At 38.4% G+C, this 10,651-nt stretch overlaps 1 protein-coding gene across 2 annotated transcripts; it reads left to right on the top strand.

Moving 5' to 3' along the window:
* Window positions 1-1,856: 1,856 nt before the first annotated feature.
* cd302 (CD302 molecule) lies at window positions 1,857-5,949 on the top strand. 2 transcript variants are annotated; one of them, XR_002041639.2, is made up of 7 exons: window positions 1,857-2,055; window positions 2,874-2,999; window positions 3,116-3,226; window positions 3,808-3,987; window positions 4,121-4,141; window positions 4,249-4,502; window positions 4,717-5,949. XR_002041639.2 is itself a non-coding variant. In XM_019255238.2 (6 exons), exons 1-6 carry the CDS (start codon window positions 1,941-1,943, stop codon window positions 4,449-4,451), a joined length of 756 nt encoding a protein of 251 aa, XP_019110783.2. In that variant the 5' UTR covers window positions 1,857-1,940; the 3' UTR covers window positions 4,452-5,949. The 2 variants fall into 2 exon arrangements, 1 of the variants encoding a protein (XP_019110783.2); XM_019255238.2 differs by having other exon boundaries at window positions 4,249-5,949.
* The last annotated feature ends 4,702 nt before the right edge of the window (window positions 5,950-10,651 follow it).

The following is a 10,651-nucleotide window of genomic DNA, read 5'->3' as shown; positions in this document are numbered from 1 at the left end:
TCAACACTGTCACATGGTATTGTGGACAACACGTATGGCCTGGGCGGGGTGAGTTATGGGTATCAGGAGGTATGCCATAGGGTGGGTGGATGGGGATGTCTGTGAGCAGGCCTTGCCATGGCAGATGGGTCCCCACGGTACCCTGCAGAGTGTTGGGCCACCCTACGGGAAGCCACCAGCTCCAGACGAGGAGCAAAACTCACGCTCCAGCTGTCTGTGTTTGTGCCACCTGCGTCTACAAGCAATGGAGTTGCAACCCCCTCTCTCCTCTTGAACAACAACCACCCTGCCCCCCAAGCCTCTCTGCTTGTCCCCTCCCTCACCTGCTCAGGTAGGAAGCATCTTCCTTATGTCCTAATGTCCTAATTACAAACCACATTGATTGTGATTATTCAGGCATTTACTTGACCAGACTGACACTTCACTAGATATGTTAATTATGAAGAGTAGATGCAGGGGTTGGACACAACAATAAAGCAATTAACTCTGCTACCCCAGCAATAAACATAATGGAGAGCTGCTAATTTAACTGAAGCCATTATAACACTTATAATAATGTAATGCAATCTTATAGTAATACAATATGTTTAGGGAAACAACAGACAATTATTTTCATTACCAGTTCATCCAGGGACTGTTTTTTTTTTCAATAGATTTATAAGACTCTAATAGAGTTTAATATATTTTTTTGTTTTTGTTTTGTTTTGTTTTTAAACCAGAGAAAAACAGTGAATCCTCATATTCGAAAAGCTGAAACCAGAGATTGTTTTTGATTGACAAATCTCTGCCAATGAATGAACCGACTTGCTGATTAATCGTCTTAACTTTTCAGGTTTATTTCTACGTTTGTTCTCGTTTAATGTGTGATGGTTATGATAAACATGAATGCTATTTTACCTGTTTGTGTAGAGACTGAGGGAAGGGGGAGGCAAGAGTATCTTAATGTATTTTACTACCTAATTACAAGCTGTTTAATCATCACAGCATATATTTATTTATTTATTTATTATGAATTAATTTAATTTAATTTGTTTTTATTATGGCCATGTATCATAAATACACATCTCGATACTTGAATTCTGATACATTATGCCTAGTTATAGCTATAGTTGTCTGTCCTATATTGACTTCCGCACTATTTTACGTGTCAAATTCTCCTCTCCTGCACTTATTGTTTGAACATTGTTTAATGGAGCCTGAGAATGAAGAATTTCATGGCTGATGACTGCTTGACTGTAACTGTTGTGTTGACTGATTCAATTACACCCAGCTTGCATGTTATACTCTGTAGCTATAAAACTCTCCAATAAGACAAAATGTGCAAAATAATCTTCTTAAAAAAAAAAGAAAAGAAAAACTAATTAAATTTAAATTTCAACTATGAAATCCTCTTCTGCCATTTAAAGACAGCCTCACATGCAGATATCATATATCATATACACAGGGTGGCTATATGAGTTTCAAAATAAATGTATTATTGTACATAATATCAAAAAAGGTTAAAAATGGAATCTAATAAACAAAAACCATCATCATCATCATCATCATCCAACAGTTTGCAAACCCAAAAACCTCATTCAGTGCGAGAAACACTGTACTTGCAGCACCACCCAGAGGTCCCTGTGTGCAACATCTCACACTGTATGTATGATCTGTTTGCATATGAACATAAATACCAAACAAGCTTTATCAAACATACATTTACAGATTGATGTCATATAAAATGTTTGTTTCTTTTGTAATCTCCAAATAACAACAAATAACCAATGTGCGGGACTAGTTACTAGTTGTTGAGGCCATGTTTGCGCGTGGTGGTGTGTGTCTGCGCCTGGTATGCGTGCGTGCGTGCGCGCGTGTGTGTAGGTGGGTGGGATCTCGCTCGCGTCGCTGTGGACTCTGGTGGAGACGTGCAACAGTCAGAGAAACTAGTTGTGTGCTTCATGATTTCTTCTGTTTTCGCCGTCATGGAGCCACGGAGGAAAACCCACTGTCCCCGATCAGTGTTGTGCTGCGTGCTGGTGCTGTGTGTCCATCTGCGGCTCAGTTTGGCCGGAGGTAAGACCTCAAACCCCGAGTCTCCACTCTTAAATACGCATATTTTGGTGATAAGTTCTGCGGGTATAGCTCTGTTTGTATAGGCCTGTGTCCTCAGCTGTTTGCTCCTGTGTGTTTGTTTAGTGTTGGGTTTCATATCAGCTGATTTTAACTGCACGTAGACCGTGCAAATGTATTAATGTCAGTGCGTGAACCAACTTTCCTGAATGTCGACACTGTTGTTTTATTTGGCAACATACTTACTCATAAGATCAAAGTTGTGTGTGTTTGCCCATGTTGCGAAATCCAAAAACGCAACCTAAGTGGAAAATTCAGCTTTTCCCACTTAGGTTTAGTGTCCTGCATGACAGCATTCTTTATATCTGCCTTGAAGGTGTCTAATCATGCCTAATTTGCAACTAACACATACAAAATCCAATTATATACACTGCCTGTGCGCACAGTAACGTTATATGGAGCTGGTATTAACTGTAAAGTGAGTTTATTATCAGGCAGAACACTGCTACAAGTATTGACGGATATGTCTGACAGACAGCAGAGCCTCATAGGAAAGTAAGCTGATCCCAAATGACACATGCAGGCTAGAAAATCATGACAAAACAGACACAGAAAAAGAGGAACCATAGTCACAAGTTGAAACTATCTTCCTGGGTCTGTTGGTAGTTTGGAGATTCATATAAACTGGAATACAACCAACCATAATGCAAAGTAGCCCCATGGTATTAAAATGTTGATATGGTTATGTCATGTTTTGGTGTGTTAGGTCAGGTGTCTGATCTTTCCATTACCATGTTTTGTCCCGTGTTTTTCCCTTTCAGACTGCCCTGCGGATGGACGCACCTGGGTTCCGTTCGAAGACAAATGTTACCACTTTGTCCACGGAGAAGAGGACAAAATCAAAAGCTACACTTTTGAAAGAGCAAAAACCCTCTGCCAAGGATTTGGTACCCGAGACATCTTATTTATTTATTTACAATATTTAAAGACAAAATTGGACTGTATTCTCAATATACATGTGTGTGTGTGATCCTGATGTTGTACATTGCTCTGCTTTTTCTAGAGCTTTTGACCATCAAGAGCGCTGAGGAGAATGAGTTTGTCATTAAATATAGCCCAGAGGTGTGGAAAGACACTGTCAACGTGTGGCTGGGAATGTATTATGACACAAACAGTAAGTACCGTGTGACCGGAGTACTGTGAAAATACACCGGATAATTTCCACAAGATAAAATCTGATTCTCTACGGCAATCAAAAAGGAAAAAATACAAGTTTTTTAACAATAGTATGGAGGTCACTGGGTTGAAGGTCGACTAATCTTTATATATTCGAGCACTTTCAGAACTTCTTGCTCCTCCATTTTCCCTCATGAATGGCATGTTTGATTTATAAACATAAAGCACCGTCGGTTACCTTGTCCCTATATTTTTCTGCTTGCGTCAGCTATTTTAAAGTTTGTATAACAACTTTGGCTCTTTCCATCCTTAAAAACAATAAGGAAATCCTGTTGGATTGGAGGGGGGGGTTTCAAGCTGTCATTTGAAGCATCAGCGGGTGAATCTAAGCCACTAGAAGCTCTAAATTAGATTTCAATTTGTGTCTTTTGTATTTATATATAGAGAAAATACTTAAACATTGTTTGTGCTGGAACAGTTTGTGCAAAATCTTGAAGTGAGCAAAGCAAAGGGACACTTCAACATTTACCTGTGACAGGTTGGTTGGTTATATTCCTGCTGATTGGTGTGTCTTGTCAGGTGAAGACATGAGGTGGTTCACCGATGAACCTGTTAAATTCACCAACTGGGAGGACAACTCTCCGTTAGACATCGTGCCCATGGATACATGCGTGGCTCTGCACAGCAACACGGGGAAGTGGCAAAATGTTAGCTGCCTAACTGATGTTGAGAATGGAGTGATCTGTAAGACCAAGCAGAGTAAGATTGAAATCTATTTTTTTATGCAACATATACTTTAAAATGTCTTTCAAGGATTTTAGTTGAATGTGTAAATACAGTTAGGATTGTTTCCCACTTACCTTACTGTGTTTTGTTTGTTTGTTTTATACAGAGGCAGTGGAAACCAAGAAGAGTAAGTCTACCTTTGAGCCTTTTCTTGTGCCGTTTCTTTGCTTATTCTTCTGTGATTGTGTGTTTAAGGTTGTGACACTTCCTTACATTGTTACTTGTCCTCCTCAGAGCCCAGCGCGCTGCTGTCCACCCTGGTCATTCTCAGCGTGGTAGCTATCGTGGGAGTCTCAGCAGTTATTTGGTTCCTGCACCAGAAGCACAATCTTGGCTCCACAGTCTTTACGGCATTCGAGTACCACCCTCCGTTCCGAGTCCTGGAAACGGACCAGTCCCGCCTGGTGGAGGCTGAGGAGACTAACAGCGTGCCGTAGTAGAACTTTCTCCGTCTTCCATAATAGGAAGTATCAGGCCATAATCACTGGGTGGGTTCATACAAAAAGAACAGCGTTCATGCAAAAACAGTTGCAGAAGTAGTTTTGAGCTAAAACGTGTCAATATCATGACAAAGTGTGACTGTCAGAAACTCACGCCAAGCTTACTCTAATACTAACTTCTAACTGTGGCACATAAACATCTCACTACCTTTTCTTTTTTCTGTCATCTGCACTAACAAAGATTCATCTGTACATTTTTCAGATTGGTTTAATCATCAGCAGCAGCTGCGGCCTGTGCAGTCCGCATATCATCTTTTGATTTGATGCAACATTGGCTTATTATCAGGCATTGTACGTTTCTTCGATAACTCTTGTGATCATTATTTCTCTCATATTAAAAATAACTCGTTATTTCTCATTGAAAGAGGGAGGCATTAAATGAATGAAGTTTTTGTGAGCAGACAGAAAGTTTCTGTTACGGGTGGACTAACGAAGAGAGAGATTGAAATAAGATTGGTCAGTTGGTGCTGGCGGGGACAGAGATATCCTGATGTTTAGTTTTTGATTTGTAACAAGCTACAACAGTGTTGGATTATACATTCCCCATAATGACCAAACAATCTCATGTTTCCATTAGACCCTTTGTGTTTGGAGAATGCTCTACGTCTCTACTTTAAAAAGCTGCCCCCAGAGCCACACTACAAATGACTTACTTACCTTTTTTTATCTGTGAAATCAGCAGTGTTCCTTTGTTTTTAACAGTATTCAAAGATGAGATTTGTCAATCGCAGGATATCACTCGCACATGTAAATAGCTTGATCCAGACCGGATCGAGCCCAGCAGGAGAATGCACAGTCGCACAAACCTTATGAACAAACCTTGTTACTCCTCGCATGTAAATGTAGCCAAGGTAAGGTAGATTTTTGCACAGTCCGTAAAGCTGATTCTTTTTCAGGTAAAACATGTTGAAGTGGAAATCCGTCCCTGCACATTCAGTTTTTATTGTGTCCAAGTCTGAGACTAACCAAAATATTGCCAGTAAAGCCAGTATTTAAAAAAGAAAGATTTCATCTTCATTCATTCCAGGATATTTTCAAGGTGGCTATCCTGAAAATGATCAAAATTCATCTGCCATTGATGTACTTTTTTTTTGTTGTTGTTGTTGTTGTTGTTAAAAGATATTTGTGGAGTGTTTCTTTGCTGCCCTGTGAATTGCAAACTTGGCACTAGTATTGCTTTATTTTTAAGAGAGTGCTCATGATTTTGGGTGTTGGAAATAATAAATCCTTCCTGTGCCATTAAAGACAATCGAGATTTGTGTTGGGAAAATTTGCAGAATAATGTCAAGATGTCAATATGTTGTGTAAAATAAACTCTATTAATGCAATCATACATTTCCAACAGCATCAATGCTTTTGTGTAATATATAAGTTTAATTTGACAGGGTCTGAGCCCTTGTGTGTGTTTTTCATAATAAAGTATGTTTGAGTATAAGAAGGGCTTGTTTTTGCTTTTATTGAAAGGTCTATCGGGCAGTATCAGGAAGCATTTGTAGCAGTATGCTGCAGTAATATGTCATCTTTCAGCCTTGGGTTGTGCAACAGAATTGCAAAATGTGCAAGTTGAGGGAACAGATTGACTCCTCTCTATTCTGTGTGATCTATGTGGAGCATTTCTGTTTGATATATATGTCAATGCATAATTGAGGAGAAAAAGGATGAATTAGGACACTGAAATTGGGGATAGAGTCTAATTAGTTCTGAGAGGACATCTAAATCACTGTCATCTGAAGAGCGTCACTCCCTCCAAATGTCCAGTGGGTCTGTTGACATCTCAGCGTGGGCCAAGATGAAACAGAACTGAGAGAAATCAGCAGGAAAGCTTTTTTTTTTTCTTTTTCCTTTCCATTCATGCACATCTATTTTTAGACTTCCAAGAAGTCTGTCATCTAACAAATCCTCTTTAAATCTCAGCTGCGTATGTCTCTTTTTTGTTGAGTGCTTCCTCTTAATGTTTTTTTAACATCCAGTTATGAGTTGTCGAAGGTGTTTATGGACCAACGCTTATTGATGTAGCAGACTAATAGAAAACCATAACAATAACCTTTTTCCTCCAAAACATTCCAGGTCATTTCTAGATTTGGCCACAAGGTGGGACAGTGAATCACATTTCTGTCAATTCCCTTCACTGACATTGCAGAGAAGGGATTTTCGGCCACTAATTAATGATGCCCAGAAACGTGGAAGATAATCAGTTTGAGACATTTGTTGTGTGAGCAATAATCAGATTCTAAGTTATAGAAAGCTTGTCTTGTCTCCTAGTTGAGGTCAAAGTCCCTTTAATGATTAAGAAAGACACGTAGTTTCCCTTTGGTGGCCAATTATTAACGTGGTAAGCAGGATGAAGGTCCACACAGCAGAATGGGAGGGGTAATGTAATGTGATTGGGGAAGTATGAAATGATGACATTTTAAAAGAACAGAGCTTAAAGGTTCATTTCCTGATTCAAATATGAACAAAAACCCAACCACCAAAAACAAAGACATAATCTGCTATCAGTCTGGAAGTGATTGACAGGTCTAATAATATAAAAACTAAACATAAAATGCTGATTTTTATCCATTACTCCAGTTGAATTACATACAACACCTTAAAATGACAGGTTAGGACTAAAATTACTTTTTTTTTAAAGACGAAATATTGATTAATCCTCATGAATATGTAACAAAATTAATTTGAGATATAAAAACTGTTGTTAGTATAAGCCTCCTTTAATCACCCAACAATGTTCATGTTCTAGTCTTGTTCCAGGTCTCTTAATTGCTCCTCTTCCTCCTCTTCTCAGATTTTCTTACGAATTTAATTAGTGAAAAATGAATAATGATATGAAAACAAAATGGCAGTTCAGTCTGATTTTCAGGTCTGCTGAACCTACACAGATTTGTAATTTGTCGTAATGCTACTTAAAGCGTTTAGCTCCTGTAGTTCACCATCTACAACGGAGAAAAACCTGTATTGACATGAAAAGCCAAAGTTTTCTTCAATTTCTCTTCCTGCACAGCCATAATTATGATAATTAATTGTAACACTAATATATTGAAAGCCTCATTTGATTTTTTGGAAATAATTTAATTTAATCTATGATGAAGCTTTTGAGGCGCAACCATTTATTTTTTATTTTTTTTGGAACCAGTTTGATTTATTCTGTTACATCCCTAAAACTGTCTCTTCTGTTTAACTGAGGATGCATGTGTTTTATTATCACAGAGGGGCTGTTGTCTCATCACAATGGATGTAATAGCCTATTTCTGCTCAAATAATGCCCAATGAACCTCATTCACACATCTGCCACACCACTGCTTAAAGCAGTAAGAGGTCTACACTGACCCAGAATGACTAATTAAAATGGACATTGGTATGCATGAATAAGATATGACATACAGTAGTGTGACAGATGGAATGAAAATGAGAGCCACACTGGACCATAAGACATAAGTTGATCAAGCCTGAGAATTAGAAATGTGTCAATAAAACATGATACATAACAGACACATATACGTGTAAACACATAAAGAAACAGTGACTCCAGCTTTTGTGTAAATACAGGTCAACTCTTTCCTTTCTTTCTTGTTTCACCATAACCCCACATCTCTCTTTTATCAGTCATTTCTGCTCAGCTCATCCTCTATTCATGCTCCTGTCTTTCGTGGGAAAGGTGTCTGTGCACAGAAGTGTAGAGCATCTGTTTCTCATGTCCTGGAAGTCTCATGTTTCTCCCCCATTCACTATCCTGGAACATGCTCCAATTAACAGAGGAAAACAAAGGCCACTATTTAGATGACTGCTCTCTCTGACCAGCCATTCTAGATGAACAGCAGTATGCTATTTTATGTCAAGACATTTCATGCTACACTCTGTACCTCCCATGGGGCTGTGGTATGAATCTTTTGTTTATAATGCCATATATTTACATGTTTAATGCAAAAAAAAGCAGTGCATTACATTATTAAATCAGCCTTCCCCATTAATTCATAACAAAAAAAAAAGCTACAGTAAAGTACACGTTTGCATTTTTATAAGTGACAACTCACATGGCGTGACAGATTTTTGGGATTGACAGCCTCACATGCACACAGACGCAAACTTGTCTGTAAAGTGATGAACGTTCCCAGTTTCTGGCTCAGACACTGTGCCATTTTCTAAATCAAATGCATGTGCAGTGCTGCAAGGCTTTGGTGTTAAAGGGATCAGAGCATTGTGTGCTGACATGATTAAAATCTGTATTATTTAAATATGTCAGGAAAGAGAAAGAGAGAGAATAAAAATCAATGACAGTGAGTCCAACTGCTGTGCCTTAGGGGTGTACTGAGCTTTCTGCGGAATGATAGAAAAAAATAATAATTAAAAACAAAAGCACCATCTTAATTTGTTTTCCATCAGTCTCTGGAGAGATCATCTTTGCTGTGTCTTTGGTATCTCATTATACTTTCTAATCAAGACTCTTTAAAAATCCCTTTAAAGGGGACAGACTGTTTGCCCTTCCCCCAGCATGCTGCTGCATTGCAGCCATCGACTGCGACTTATTATGTTACAAATGACCAAGGTATAGGCTGACATTTTGATTGTGTAACGTGAAAAAACCATAGCCGGAAAAAAGGGAGGCTTTTGACAGAGACGCTGCCCTGATCTATCCCATTGCTCGTTCTCTCTAATGAAGATTGTCCAATACAATTAAAAACCCAGGTATCCTGTGGCTCATCTGACGAATTTATCAGATTTCCCCCTCTAACCATGTGTGTTCATCCAGCCAGGCATGTGTTTCACTCAGTCCAGTCAGACAGCCAGTAGCTCCTGTGACTGCAGCATCTAAAATGACAACAGAATTAGGGGAGGGGGAGAAAAATCAATGAGCACAAGGGATGGCGAACAAGCAAATAAACCTGTTTTAAATTACAAACGCTGATCAAGGTTTTTTTTTGTTTTGTTCTTCCTCCATATCAGCGTGCCTTTGTGACTTAATTACTGTATCCAATTAGCTCATCTTCATGTACAGTGTGCTTTGGCAAAAGGGGCAGCGCCATGAATTGAAATCCACTCCATCCCCTGAACGCTAATAGATCTTCTTCTTTCAAAAAAAAAAAAAGATGGTGCAATGATCAGTCCACATCAGCAATACATTGTTTTAGTTACACTGTGTTGTAAATGTCTCTTGCTGAGTTTTAATGATAAAATTGCAATCTATTTTCTGTATGCTTGCTTAATGATCAGGGGAAAAAAAGGCAGATGGTAGTCCTTGTCTGACTGGAGTCACTTTATTAGATGAACAGGATGTATTGCATTACTTATTTAATTTCAACCATCACCAAAAATATTAATGACTAGTTAATAGTTTCACATGTTATCACATTTTGAGCTTCATTTGGTTCTTGTCTTGATCTGATCAGTCTGCTGCTATAGGACAGATGGATGGACTCCTCAGGGGCAGGTGCACCCTCTGTATTTTAACCTACCTAATTTCAACTTATTAGTTGGTTTTGCCATTTTAATTTGTATTTACTTACTGCTATCTATTTTGTTCTTACTGCTATTGCATGTTACCTTTCCTAATTTTTGCTTTTTTTTATTGCACCTGTCGCCGAACGTGTCTCTTTTTTAACAAATGTTGCTTGCAGGACAATACGACTGAACTGAACTGTGATATCAACTAAATAAAGCGGCATCAAATCTTCAAGTCTTTATGCTCACTGTCACTGTCAGTGTTGTATTTTTCCTGCCTCCTACGGGTTATTACTTGCAAAACAAACTATGTCGGTGTGTGCAGTACAACCTACATTCAAATGCAATCAACAGTCTATCTTTAATTAGGAAAATAACAATATTAGACTAGGCTAAGTATATCTTTAAAATCACTATAAAGGGTTATAAATATGCCCCATGAGCTCCTGAAACTTTTTGTGAGGGAGTTTACCCACCTAATTTTAACTTATTTATTGGTTTTCCTATTTTACTTTGTATTCACTTATTGCTATCACTTTTTTTTCTTATTTCTATTGCATGTTACTTTTTCTAAATTTTGATTGTTTACTGTGTCTGTTGCTGAATGAGTCTGTTGTTCCAGATTTTGCTTGCTTGCTCATCAAATCTTCAATCTATATGCTCACTGTCACTGTCATTATTGTATTGCTCCTGCCTCCTAT

The sequence above is a fragment of the Larimichthys crocea genome, chromosome XVIII (genome assembly GCF_000972845.2).
Source record: "Larimichthys crocea isolate SSNF chromosome XVIII, L_crocea_2.0, whole genome shotgun sequence".
NCBI classification, from domain to species: domain Eukaryota; kingdom Metazoa; phylum Chordata; class Actinopteri; family Sciaenidae; genus Larimichthys; species Larimichthys crocea.
This window is presented reverse-complemented; position numbering and strand designations above follow the sequence as displayed.

Excerpts from the sequence above, each read along its gene's own strand:
- cd302 (XM_019255238.2), top strand. The coding sequence starts at position 1,941 with ATGATTTCTTCTGTTTTCGCCGTCATGGAGCCACGGAGGAAAACCCAC. Across the intron at positions 3,988-4,120 it reads GATCTGTAAGACCAAGCAGA|AGGCAGTGGAAACCAAGAAG; the intron begins GTAAGATTGAAA and ends TGTTTTATACAG. Across the intron at positions 4,142-4,248 it reads GGCAGTGGAAACCAAGAAGA|AGCCCAGCGCGCTGCTGTCC; the intron begins GTAAGTCTACCT and ends TGTCCTCCTCAG.